Consider the following 14,919-nt stretch of genomic DNA (forward strand, 5'->3'; position numbering starts at 1 on the left):
CTATCCCACTAACCATCAACAATAAACTCAGCAACCTTGCTATCCCACTCGATATGATGAGTTTGGTTTTCTGGTATGAGGTGAAAGAGGAGGTAAGGAAAAACCTAGTTGTGGGTCTAGAACAAAATTTCCTTGCCATCACCGACCACCACCTCATACCCTTAGAATATCCCTGGATCCTAGAATGCCTTTCCAAGCAGCTGAGTGGTTTTGCTTTGCTCTAGACTCCATAAAGGAATCAATTCTAAGATATTTCCTTCTAACTATATTAGCCCACTAGTTATCCTTATCAAACAAAACTTTCCACCCCAACATAGCAAGACAAGCCCTATTGAAATGTTCAATGTTTTTGATACCTAAACCTCCAACTTGTTTAGGTCTACAAACATTTTTCCAACTCATTGGATTACATTTATTGGCATTACCCTAGAAAAACTGTCTATAGTCTTTATTCAATTGACTAGTTAGTTTATGAGGACACTTAAAGCAAGACATAATGTGATTAGGCATACCTGTAAAGTAAAAAGAAAAATGTTAGGAGGAAAAAGAAAAATGTTTTTCCTCAAAGAAAAATGAAAAATTAGATTGAAGTCTGCGCATAAAGTAGGAAGTAGTTTTAAAAATGGAAATAGATCGTCGGTAAGTTTAATTAATACGTAATTACTATTTTATTCATGATTAGTAAGTAAATAATTAAACTGATAACTTAGTATACAAAGTACGCCTACATTGATGTGTGAATGTATTAATGATGTGGTCCAGGAGGTGGACACGAGAATTGCTCCAATTTGACACCAAGACTTTGTACTTTGGCCTTTTTTTGTGATGCAAAAGGATGACATTCAACTTGAATTTCAAATACAAATGAGATCATGAAAGAAGATGTCTTGAATAATGTCGGGAGAAATCTCATTTAGTATGACGATGGCAACCCCATTAGAAATCTAGTAACATAAAATTCTTATTTGCAAGATTTTGTACTTCGACCATTTTCTAGTTAACAAACAATATATGATTTCATAATTAACTTGGAGCAAATAACAATTAAATTAGGAAAAATTAGTATATGGCTTCTAATTACTAATGTTCATTAGTTGAGATCTTATAAGTTTTTAAATTTTGATCGAATTCTCTAACATTAATGTATTAATGGTTTTACATGTTAGTTACATAATTTTAAAATAAAAAATAGTAATTGATTTAGAGCTTTAAAACTCAATCCTTATTAAACTCCTAATTTATTTTCAATTCAAAAATTGCCAAAAAAAAAAAAAATTAGAATAAGTTTGTACACATTATTTTTTTGTAAAAAAATTTCAATTTTTTAATTTTAAATGTACCCTTTCATATCATTTTTCAATTTTTTTTAATCATAAATGTACCCATTCTTAAATATACAAATTTATTATATGTAAAATGTACCCTTTTTTTAAATATTAAATGTACCTATTTTTTATATAAATTAGTTCAAAATTTTCTAATCTATTTTTTAAATTATATAGGTACATTCTTTTTCATTGATTTGAAAATATATCCATGTCAAGTTTAAACGAAGAAACTTAATAATGGTATTAGGGTAATTTGTTTTGTTTTTTTTTTTTTTTTTTTTTTGTGGTTTTGGAAAATGTAACCATGTTTTGGTACAATAATATTTTTGTTAATTTTGTTGAATGTATTCATGTTTATATACACACAATATACTGGAGAGTAAAATTCATCCTTTAATATTTTTAATCTCACAAACTATAGGTTTTATTTAAATTTCATTAATATAAATAACTACAAATTTCAATTTTTAATTTAAAAATATAAAACCTACACAGAAAATATTATTATATTAATGTTAAGGATTACATTAATGTCAAAGATTTCGATTAAAAAATAAAAATCAAGATTTCGATCAAAGAACATTAAATTAACAATCAGGCACTGCATCCAAACTCTCCCATTAAATTAAACAAATTTGTTCCATTAGCAAAGTAACAATTCTTCTTCCTAAATGATACATTACCAACAAATATTACATCCCTAAATAAAAAGTCAAAAAACTGAAAAGAGTGGGGTTCACAGAAATTTTCTCGACGTGAGTGAGAGCCCATCTCTGAGAGAGAATGAGAGTTATTCTCTCTGTGAGTAAGAGCAGTAACAAAGCCTAGAGTTTTCCTTTTGTTGCCGATCCTAATTCCGATTAGGGTCGATGGCCTTTCCCTCTACGTCCTTATTCTTTTCTTTTTTGTTCTTTTCCCCTGCTTTTCTTCCTGTTTTTTCCGTAGCCTTTTCACCCCTAACCATCACCAATCTCTCGATCCCTTCAGATCCTCTGAGGTGTTGGTTCCTGGTAAAAGTTGGTGGTGGCGGTTCGAGATTGTCGGGGTTGCCGCTTCGGCGATATCGGCGGAAGAGCTGGAAGAAAGTTTTTTATGCTGCGGCCAAAGCCATGTTTTGTTTGTGTGGATATTGTATTTGGACCGCTATTTATGTAATTATGTTTTTGCTAATGGAGTAACCTCAGATGAAAAATAAAAAGTAAACAAGGTAAACCTCAGTCATATCAGGATTAAACAATCCCCAATGCTGATCACTTCCCTTGGGCTTGAGATCCTCCTTGGAGAAAGCAAAAAGGGAAGCCTCCAATCCCTTTCCTGGTCTCTTTGGTGTCCCAACTTGTCTATGCTTTATCAGATTGCTAATATATGTCTTCAGCATTCTCAATATTTGCAGGCTCTTCTCCTTCTCCTTGTGAAGGCCAGCCTGTTTCACCAACGACAACCTCAACATTTTGTGCCCCTACTTTCTCGTGTGCCCTAATGCTCCATCTTGTACAACATATAACCTCTGGCATTCATCAATGCATAGTCTAACCTGATGTCTTGCGGGTGATTGGTAGGAAATATGAATATTCGTTGAAGAGAAAGAGGGGGAGGGGTGGGTGGGGTTTGCAAATGCTAGAGGAACCATTATTGAGGCTGCATCAGGATGCCATACTCTGGCAGAAGCCGGATATATATGGTGATGCCAGTACATTTTGGAACAATGCAGTGGATAGAGGAATATCCGGGTTGGGCGGCTGCAATTAGGGCATTTCTAAGAGCATTTCCTACGGAGGCCTTAAATGGAGTCCCTACAATCATATAGTCCCTAAGTATAGGGACAAATGGCTTCCAATGGGCCGGAATTGAAGTTCTCAAAGTATCTTAATACATAGGGACTCGCCGGACACCTCAAAAGAATTCTCAAATATAAGGACTACATATAAGGACTCAAATAGTGGACTCTACATTAATTTTGAGTGGGAATGGTGCTGCTTTTTATGTTTCTTTTCCTTGTTTTTTTGAACCCGCCCAAGTGGGACAAATTCTCATTTGCCTTTTGTTTGTTAATTCTTGAAAAATCAAAGGTAGAGATAGTTTTTTATTTTTATCAATGGTTACAAATATTTCAATGAAATGAATAATAATTTTTTTAATATTTTAGTCCCTATATTTAATGATTATACTATAAGGAATTTTCATTGTAGACAATATTCTTTTAGGGACTCGAATATTCCTTTAAAACTCAGAAATTAGTCCTCAAAGGTGGTGGTGGAAGTCCCCAAGCAGGGACTCTCATTGGAGATGCTCTGAGGTTTCGCATGGCAAGGACTACGATGGTAGCATTTTCACTTGGAACCATTTCATTTCCAACGGAAATACATCAAAGATTCACGGATGAAGCGAAGGGAATGACGTTGGTTTGGAGCCAAACGTTAGCAAATGCTGGATCATTGGCTAGTGTTGGGACATCTGCGTTGAGCGTGCCTAAAATGACTTGTATTCCTGACCCTTTCAGTGCCTGCAGAACATCTTGTTAACAAACCTTTTGTTCACGTGCGTCACATGAATTAGGTCGACCTCCATGTTGTGGTATATGTCTTGGACGGCTCCACAACTATGAATCGTGTGGGGTTGAAATACGAGAGTGCCCGCCCATTCTTTTCAAGCAGGTCACTAATAGATAAATTCTTTAAATGTTCCTGGACTTGCATAACTCGATCACCTTGTCCGGCGGGAAGATTGTCAGCTTGTCTGCCATAGTTAACTCCAACTCCTTGAGCTCCTGCAACTTGACATTAAATCTGACATAGCTTTGTATACGTAAATATATGCGTGTGAGTTTATGTGTGTATATATATGTATATTATTTATATTGTTTTTACACCAAAAATTATATACAAGGAGGAAGTATTTACCAGCATAGCTCTGGAACTCAATGACAAGAAGCATAAAAGCTATTGCAAAGTTGAAGATGTAGTACTGCGTTTGAAGAAAAATAGGAGACCACCAACCACAATACTAAAACAACTAATACTTAGGGTTATTTTTAGTTCCTCCTTGGAACTCGATTTTGATCTCATTTTGCCTCATGTGATTTAAAAGCCATCACTTTATTCTCTGAAATTCAAAATTTGTTCCACTTTGACTCGTGGACTCTCTCTTCTCTTTGAAACTCAAAAGTCGGCCCCAGGAACATATGTGCTAATGAATTTGATTATAAATCTCCACTGTGCATTAATATTTGACAATAAAAAAATATTAAGTGTAAAAGAAGAAAGTAAGAATTGGAATTTTTTGGGTTGCTGTGCATGATTTGCAAAGATGGAAAAAATAAAAAAGAAATTGATTAGCCTAGTGCATCCAAATCAAATCCGCATAACGGAATTAACAGAATTAAGGGATTGTGGAGTGGATTTTGGGTTTTATAATGTAATATGGAGACTTTTGAGATTCAGGGGGCATAAAAATCGAGTTCCAGGGGGCGAACTAGAGCGAATTTTGAGTTTCACAAAATAAAGTTGCGACTTTTAAGTTACAGAGAACAAAATGAACTTAAAATCAAATTCTAGGAGACGTAGATAAGCCTAATACTTAAGGGACGTATGAAACTTTGAGTTTTTTTTTCTATATATAGGAAAATTATGCAATTTGTAAACAAAAAAACAGGAAACCATAATTAATTTGTTTCGTGGTGTGCAAAAAGATTTTAGATTGGAGTTAATTTGCGGTAATCTTATATTAATCAATAATTGCACAATTGGATTCCTGCATCAGAAGTCTAGAAGAATCCTATATCATTATTGTTTACTTATATTAATCAACGTTATTTTGCCTTCCTTTTGGAGTAGGAAACCATGTAGCGTAGAGCTGTTCAGTTTGAAAGTTTTTAATTTTCCTTTTTTTTTTTTTTAAATTTATTTGGTAAGTACTTTTAACTTAAAAAAAAAAAAACAAAAAATGAAAATGAAAAACCAAATAGGTGTGAAACGGCCTCTCAAATTTTCAACTACGTCATTCTAATATCCAGAATTAGAGTTGCATAGAAACTCCATTATGAAATCAATGTGCGGAGCCAAAAAATTTCAATGGGGTTGACTACACTTTTCACCCGAGTGGGATTTGGCTTGGAATCTCTTAGTACACTGAATACATTGGATATGCCCTATATAATTTAGTATCGAACTTGTCATTTAATTTTCGTCAACCTGAATATAATTTGTTGATGATTCTTACTTCATTTGTTTAGTGAAGTAGACATTTTTTTCTTTCACCATTCTTACCATGTATGCGTGCTCGTTATCGGAATTTAAGACTTGTTTACTCATAGTAACGAAGACGAAAAGAAAGGGGTTTTACCTGCGTTTACTTGCATGTAATTCATACTTGTTCCCGTTTCTCTTTCCGTCCGACCTTGTTCTTGCTTATATTCATTTTACTTAACCGATTAATTCGTGCGTTTACGAGTAAAATTTTGAAACGCATCTATGACATCATGATGGTAATATGAGAGTGTCGGATGCGTTTGATAACGGATTCATGAGGAACTCATATTCTTCAAAAGTGACATAAACAAGTTAGAAGCAAAGCATAGAACCAAAATAAAATTAACTTGAATTTAGGCAGTAGTTGTTGGATATATAGAAAGGCCATTTAATTGGTGAATCTAAATTAGTCTCAAGCCCTCAACACTATCATTAAAAACCCTCGAGCTCTAAAACACAACATTCTCCATTACAAACCAAAAAGAGTAGAGAATTAGAAGGAAACCCAATAGACAAAGATTTTTATTTCACTTTAGTCCATTTCCAGGAGTAGAAATTGCCAACTCCGGCCAAGAACAGAACTCTGCTCCGACGGGTCCAACACCCACATTCACAATCCCACCACCCTCTCCGTTCTCGAGCTGCCACATGTTCATCATCCCACCGTGGGCCCCACCCGCAACACCATCTCCTCCCATCCCAGCAAAGGGCCAGACCGCTCTCCCAAGCCCAAACCCCATCTCCTCAAAACCACCCGCCAGCCCCAGCCCGAACCCGCCCAGAGCCAAAAACCCACCAGGCCCGTGGGTGTTGAGCAGAGAAGTGAAGCTGCCACTGCCGCCACCGCCGCCGCATCCATTTCCCATGTTACCCTTCAAATCACTCAACTGTAAGGCCGCTCCGACACCTGGGTTGAGAAAAAATGAGGTGGCCGAAATTGGGTCGTTGTCTGAAGTTGTGGTGGTTGTGGCGACTGAGGCGGCGGAAGCGGCGGTGCGGGAACGCTTGGCGTTTTTGCGGGTGCCGCCGCCGACGGGGATGTCGCGGAGGGTGCCCCCGTGGGTCCAGTAGCGGCGGCAGGATTTGCAAAAGTGCCGGGGCTGGGAGAAGTTGTAGTTGTTGTAATAGCAGAACTTGGTGTTGGTGGAGTCGCAGCGCGGGCAGGGCAGGTGCTCTTGCTCCGGCGGTGGGGCCCCCGTGGCCTGGGTGGCTTTCACCGTCCTCCGGTTCTGGCTGTTGTTCTGCTGCTGATCCCCGGAGTCCGACGGCATTTGGGTCTTTCAAATCAAACGGTTGAGCCGGGTTTTCGAGTATATGGTTTTGGGTTGTGAAAAAAGTGTTTGGTATTTGGATGTTGAAGAAAGTAAGAGAGAGGGTGAGTTTTTGGTTTTTGCTGTGAGGGGGTAAAGGGGTTTTTATGGAGGGGAGAGAGAGAGAGAGGGAGAGAGAGAAGAGAGAGAGAGAGAGGGAGAGAGAGAAGAGAGAGAGAGAGAGAGGAGAGAAAGGAACAGGATTTCTGAGGCATATATGAAGAGAAGAACAGACCGAACAGGCTTTTACAGTGTGTTCTGTTAAGCACGACATTTCAGTCGGCTACAGAAGAGGGGAGAGAGAGAGAGAGAGAGAGGGTCTGTATTTCTGTGATTTGGGTCGGCTAAAACTACAGCTACAATGCGGGCTCGACGACCTCGCAAATCTTTACCTCTTAGACTAATAATTTAAATTAGCTATTAATTTCTATTATTTTTGGGGGTGAAAATTATTAGTTAATTAACTAATATGTTCCCTAGTTGTGGCTCCTATGAGTCTATGATTTGGGTGCTGGGGATTCAGATAAATATCCATTGGTCTGTTGACCTTTTGCATACATAATAATGCAACAATTTAAAATTTCTGTCTGTGTTTTAAATTTAATGCATGTATAATCTAGCAATACACAGAATACAGATATATAGCAGCCTGTGTCTGAGATTTTATTTCCCCTTCTGCATGCATGCATGCATTCTGATGAGGCCTCAGTCCTGAAGTACTGTGCATGGGAACTAATTATTTTTTTTATTTAATTATAAAACCAAGGGTATGATCTTACAATAATGTCGTACGTAGTTGATCTCTAGGTTATTTAAACCCCGGAATTTTGCAATAAATTGGAAACAAAAAGGAAAAAGGAAGGAGTTTGACTGCATGCAAGCAAAAACATATATAGTTGGTTGATTTTATTTTTCAGAAAAACGAGAGCAGTTCTATTGAGAAGTTAAGACGGATTACAATCATAATCTTCAAAGATAATGTGCCAAATTAAGTTCAGAGGCTACTCGAACAAAAAAAAACCTCGTGATCATAGTAGAATGCCACTTTGGTCAATCTATGAGCCATTCTATTGGCGGAACAATGAACTCGACCAATCTATAAGCAAAAACCGAGTTGGTTTGTTGTTTAGGCTTCATGCATGTTGATTATATTTGTGGCTCACGATTCTTGCCCTAATATGCACCAAATTTTGATTAATCATTCTAACACGGGTTACAAACAGAAAGTGAACAGGGGGTGGGATACATGTTTTTTCTTTTTTTTTTTTTTCTTTTTATCTAAAGATTGAATCATCCACGGAATTTGAATCCGTGCCGTCATACAATGATTTAACAATTTTTCACCACTGTGCTAAAGAGTCATTTGCAAGGTGGGATACATGTTAATTATAGGAACAGAGCTGAACAAAAAAATAGTATTAGAAAAAGCCGAAAAAGCGGCTCTACACGTCTTGCCTTCAAACTTCGCTCCGGAAAATTCGAAAAGGGGGCCATAAATGTCTTCTTTAAGAGTGAAAAAGGAGGGAAATGCATGCAACGTACGGAGAGGTATATTATGGTGGCAGTGTCTCAAATTTAAATGTCATATGTTTTAACATTTTTACATAAAATCACATCATGATTTAAGATATCGTCACTTTAACATCTCTGATGCACGTAAGTTCTTAAGTGAAGACGTGCCAACGTTTGAATTCTTCTACAATGTCCACTAGTACTACTACAAGTTTCTCAACTCATTCACACTTTTGTTTGCGTGCATACAGAAAAAGTAGGATTTTTCACTTTGCAATTATATGTTTTCATATTGTACCTTGAACTTCATAATTCACATTGTACGTATTGAGTAGAACCTACATTTTCTTGCGTGGTAAAATACATGGCATCCACCAAGATTTTATAAAGAGTAATTTAGTCAAATTGACGAGTATGCATTTGAACAAGAAATGTTTTTGTGGTTTACAATAACTTAACATAATTAAGCTCTAGAAAACCGTACGTTGTGGATTATATAATTTTGGCGCGTAAGAAAATGTAGTTTCACTCTCGTCATGTAAGCAATTAAAAACGGCTCAATTATTGACAATTTAATATTGGTTAAACTTACTGAAAGTGTAAATTAAAAGACGAACATAACTTTACGGCGCGGATTGTAGACTTTCAAAGTTCCAAGCTCAAAGCAATGTGAAAAATCGGAAAGGAATCCTCTCTGGTTCGGATTGTTGAAATTTTATCCAACAACTACAAACAAAAGGTCTCTTTAAAACTTATAATAACTGTAGCCGTTTGATCAAATTTTAATAGTCCGGATCTCAAACTTGATGAATTAGGTGGAAAAAGATCCTGAAAAACTAACATTTACACTCAAAGAGTGAAGAGTGAAATTAACCCCAGATTAATTCATTACACTTTTTTTTCATACACATTTCTATATTACAAAACCAAAGAGTATTTTAAGGGAAGAGATTCTTTTTTTTTCTTTTTTTTTTAAATGAGAATTAGTTGTGAGGCCACACCACATTGAATTTCAGTAATCCAGACTACATGTTTTTAAAGTTGTACCTCATAGATCATTGTTCCCAAATATTAGCCAAACTAGAAATATTTCAGACATCTAATTGAGTTCAAAAAAATTGACGAATACTATGTTATAAGAAACTAGTAAAATTTTATCTTGATAATTAAATAGGCAAATGGTTTTAGATTGAATTAAATTTTTTGCAAGGATTATCTATGAGTAGAGACTTATAAAATAAACAGTTCAGATCGTTGAAATTTGATATAAAATGAGTCTCACGACTAACCTCTATTTAAAAAAACATAGAAAACTCTTCCTTTAAAGGGCTTGTACAAGACCATACAACAAAATGTGAATATTATATAGTGCTTCAGAGTATAAAATATTTTTAAAAAATTTAATTATGAGATCTAATTATTTTTTTAACTTAAGATTTAACGACAAAAATATCAAGGCATAAAATTCGTTGGTATACTAGAAAATCCAATAATATATATATATATATATATATATATATATATATAGATTTTATATGTTATATGCTATACAAGAATGATAAGTGTACATTACCCGTCAAAGTGGAGGGGAGGGGAGAGGGAGGATTGAGAGGGATTGATGGAGAGTTTGGGGTGGGTAGGGCAGTGCCGACAGAATCATGATGTCGGGCAGCGTGGGAGCAATTATTGGGTCTCTCCTCTGATTTCGGACGCGTCATGTCCGCATCAGATTCCCTTCTCCGTACACCCTTCTCTCACCGCATTTCCCGCTCCACTGTACCCAGCACCAAACACCAAATCTCTCCTCGACATTTTCCATACCTCTTTTACGGTACATACTAACCAAGTGTTTCCAAAAATTAGCAGTCTAAATCTTGTATAAAAAAATCCAAGTCAATTTTGCAACGGTTAAATTTTGTATAGAATCATCCTACTCAATGTCATAGCATAGACAGACTCCTTCATTTCTTGTAACATGTACCCCAAAATTAATTTAACATATAATTAAGCTTAATAACCAACCAGAAAGGGTTTTTCTAGTGAAAAGCAAAGAAATGTTTAAAACCTCCAATTCGAGCTCGAGCTCTTACAAATAATTTTTTTTGCGGTTATCAATCCTGCTTTAGCATATTTTTTGACTTAAGGGTCAAAAGTACACTACAACTTGGTGCAATATACTAAGATGGTATAAAGAGAATGATTAATCCGTGGTCAATGAACCTAAAACAACTTGGAGACCATGGTTGTGTGTAATCTTAATCACAAAACCATGCAATCGTGCATAAAGAGACTGATTAATCTCTCATCAATGAACCTAAAACAACTTGAAGACCATGGTTGTGTATAATCTTAATCACCAAACCATGCATGTTTTTATTTACCGTGTAATAGCTTAACTATAAACCCATGCATTTATATATGACTTAAAAGTTGAAAACAAAAAGATATGGGAAATACCCTAATATGGGACAATTTCTCAATCTTGGGACATAAATAGGAACTGACCATGCACAAGTCATGTACACAATGCATAAAACCGAAATTACTAAAATACCCACATATAAATACTAAAAATCATTAGTCCATTGCATCACTGTTCTCATTTGGAAGAGAAGGTTGTTGAGAGAGTTCTGTGAGCTCTGGGTTTTTGTGGTGAGCTCAGATCTATGAGCTCCGATTTTGAAGAGAAGGAAGTCTAAAAAGAGGCAAGAAGAGTGAGTTGGGTTTTGGGTTGATCTCATACCTCTGATTTTGAACAAGGGGATGCGAGAGAGATGTGATGAGAGTGAGCTGGGTTTTGTACCATATTTTTTATTTTGGCCGGAAAGTTCCATTTTTTCTGGTGACTAAAGCTTCGGCAGGCATAGTAAAGTAAGGCATTTAGTTCCAAGTTCCTTCATCAATAATTTATGGAATAAATGGTTTGTTTGTAAGATGAATTAATACTTAGAAGTTAAATTAGGTTTGTGTTTCATGTTGGGGCGTATGGGTTGTGGAGTAAATTTCAAGTTTTGACGCGCTAGAAAAATGGGATAGAACAATTTCTAGTTCAAGTGTCCAATTGCAGAAATTTGTGAATTTTTTTCGTAATGTGCATATGGTGTGCATGGCTACATCTTAATATAAGAAGTGTGAATGTTCACTAATTATGATGCACGTATGTTGTGCTCTGGAATTTAGCGAGTATGACCACAACACAGTTGGCCTCAGTGAAAAACAAAATTAAAAAAAAAAAAAAAACTTAGAGGACATTAAACGGCATGCATGTCCATGAAATAACAACAACAAATATTATGTTTTTCACATGCACGGGGTAGGTGGTGGTTGATATACTTAACAAGACTTTTCAAATTGTCACTGTAACCTTATATATGTAACAATTATGTATTAATTGTATCCACTATACCAACATGTTGCTGTTAAATATTCTCCCGCTCTATGCATATCATGTGCATGTACTGTACATATTATGTGCATGTGGTGTGCATATAATGTATATGGTGCGTATTTACATCTTTAATACTCTTCGCATTAACATAGTTTACTACTTTTTCCTTTGATTAAGAGGCAAGCCCTCAAATACAAAAAAAGCGAACATGTTCGTGAAACAATTTCCTTTGGTTCAATTAGGTTCTTTCGTGCCCATTGAAACTGCAATTTTCAAATCCTTGAAATATTTGAACCTAGATTTGAGCGAGCTTAATACGAAGAGAGCAAACAAGTACGTGAAACAATTTTATCCATATCCTTCTCTCTTCCTTCTTTACACTATGATTTCTCTTTTTTCCCACAAATGTATCTCTTCTCCAAAAGGCAACTGACCTTTAACATGTATTTTCATTTAATTGCAGCAAAACCCAAACCCTATTTTAGTGCTTGTAAATTTGGATCGAGAGAGTGAGTAGAGGGGGGGAGAAGACAGAAAAAATGAAAACCCACATATAAATAAGAGAAATGATAAAAATAAAAAATAAAAAATGAAGGATTTGGGTCTCCTCCAATAAACACCAAACCAATTACTTCAACTTTAAAAATCCATCAATCAAAAAGCAAAATTAAGCAAACCCAGTTCACAAAACCTACAGATGAAAATGTAAAAATTGAAGAAGATGAGTGGGTTAGAGAGAGCTCTTGTGCATATTTGAAATGTAGAGAGAGAAAAAGAGAGAAAAAGAGAGAGAGCTTAGATGAAGAAGATGGGTGGGTTAGGGTTCTTCAAATTCGAATTGGGCGAGAGAGATTTTCTTTCTCTCTCTTCACTATGTTTCTCTGTTTACAAAATGTGAAATGGATGTTGAAATTTCTGGATAACCTATTTATATGAGAGGACAATTTGATTATTTCAAGGTGTAGAAAAAAATCTTATTTTTGTCTGATTATTATGCATAGCGTGTGCATACCATGTGCATATTCAAAATGTCATATTTCTGTCATAAGATTAAAAAATTGGCTTATTTTGAAATATTTTCCAAAAGATATAGAGGCTCATGGACCGATCCGAATTTATGCATCTCTTAGACTTGTCCTATACGTTGCAGATAAAGGTTATGTGGTTAATATTTGTCTGTTTTGAAGAGTTTGTCATGTGGTGACAAACACTTCCTTATAAATTAAAGGTGTGTCGAAGTCAAATCTGCTCCACTAGCTATTTAAAGTAATATATTTGGATGAATTATCGTTTTTAATTTTTTACCAAGAACATTCTCTTTTAAAATACACCATAACCTTTTCAATAATGACGGTGTCAAACCTAATTATTAATGGATAACTTTGTGTTGGCATGCCATCATGAATGGAACTACGTGATAACTAGCTTTGATTTTGTTTGGATTGTTTCTAGAGGGCTCTAGAGCGTCTTTTTATTATTGAAAACGCTCATGTCTACATTTAAAATAAAATTTAAAATTAATGACATATATTGTAAAAGCACTTTGTGGAAAAGTACCATCTTTATACTTATTCAAGAAGCACTCTCATGTGCTCTCCCAAGAATTAAACGCTTCTGGAAAAATCATATAAAACTGCTAGAACTTGGATTTTTAATAAAAATTTTGATGTGTTTCAAATAAAAGAACTTCTAGCAATAACACTTACGAGCAAAAATAGTTCTTATCCTAACGTTTGTTGATTTGAATACTTAATCATATTCATTCTTAAAAACAACAATAGAGACTGTTTATTAAGCAATACTAGCTAGGTAGGTAGTAATGCACCAGTGAGGGATGGATACATAGCAACCAAGGTACAACTGAGACACAGCGTGAGTTGGGATCAATGTATGGGAAGTTCATTCGGGAACCTTCTGAATGTCTGGTATGTAACTCAAAGTGCCTACAAGTGTTCAAAGAAATACTCGATCAGCATACCACGGTAGCATTCTTTAGCATGCGTAAGCAACACTTAGCAGGTCTCGTTGATCACAAGTTGTCGACAAGCATGAAGTATAGTTCAACAACTTACTACGTATATGCTCACTAAGTGATCAACGAAATACCTCACTAAAAAATTGAAAGATTTTAAATATGTATCTCGGTCTAAAAGAAACTTGTATCTTTTACACTAGGAATCCTCGAGATCAAATCATTTTTTTTTTCTCTTCAACAAATGCATGTATAAAAAAAAGGATGTGACATCCACACCCTTTTTACTTTCACATATATTTTTTTTTAATTTTTAACCGTCAAATTGAATAAATTAAAGAAGATCAAAAGATAAAAATTAATAATGGATGTAAGAAGTAAAAGAAATGTATAAATAACATATTTCTAATAAAATAGTATTATACTTTTGTCTCCATTGCAAAGTCTTGGATAAGATGAAGGGATTCTCCATCTAAAATCAGCTCATATGAACTGGGTGTAATGGGAGGCCCTATCACAGCGACACATGGCGGAGAAAGACAAGTGGCCTGGTCGTCGGTCAAGAGGGGAATAGCACGCTCAGCCACAGAGGCCATAGAAATGTCTCCGGCAATCTATCATAGGTCGCTTTCAGCCTTGTCAGTCTCCATCCACTCCTCCTCTACTGCTCACTGCTTACTGCTTACTGCTTACTGCTTTACTGCTTACTGCTTACTGCTTATTCGGTCTCCTATATAATCACTGACAATGCTTCCCTTTTCTTCCTTTCTCTATCAGTTGGGAGTTTTGATCGCTATCTCTCTCCGTCTCACTCTTTTGTATTTGGCTTTTTCTGTTGTGGACATGATTCCCTCTCTCACATGTATCAATGATCACACTTGGGCGTGCCCACATTGAGAAAAATGCTCACGTCTATGACAACTTCTAGTTCTATTCGTCTTCTTTCTTGGTCGGATACAAAACCATGTTCTTCAATTTTTTTCAACTAGAACATCTTGCTAGCTCACCCTTTTCTTGGGTACGAAAAATTCATGACAACACAAAATTAATATATGCAAAGATAATTAGGTACAAATCATCCGTATCAAATGAATTCGATCAAATATTTTACGTATTTAAAAGTTAAACTTTGCTATATTTGACTTATAGTTTATCTCGTATT

General features: G+C 35.5%; 1 protein-coding gene across 1 annotated transcript; it reads right to left on the reverse strand.

The window, feature by feature from the left end:
- Window positions 1–5,903: 5,903 nt before the first annotated feature.
- LOC137732370 (dof zinc finger protein DOF3.4) lies at window positions 5,904–7,228 on the reverse strand. The gene has a single exon (XM_068471684.2). The coding sequence runs from the start codon at window positions 6,844–6,846 to the stop codon at window positions 6,103–6,105; it is 744 nt and encodes a 247-aa protein (XP_068327785.2). The 5' UTR covers window positions 6,847–7,228; the 3' UTR covers window positions 5,904–6,102.
- Window positions 7,229–14,919: the final 7,691 nt, after the last annotated feature.

This window comes from Pyrus communis, chromosome 15, assembly GCF_041283825.1.
Source record: "Pyrus communis isolate YQ-2024b chromosome 15, ASM4128382v1, whole genome shotgun sequence".
Lineage (NCBI taxonomy): Eukaryota > Viridiplantae > Streptophyta > Magnoliopsida > Rosales > Rosaceae > Pyrus > Pyrus communis.

Excerpts from the sequence above, each read along its gene's own strand:
- LOC137732370 (XM_068471684.2), bottom strand. The coding sequence starts at position 6,846 with ATGCCGTCGGACTCCGGGGATCAGCAGCAGAACAACAGCCAGAACCGG.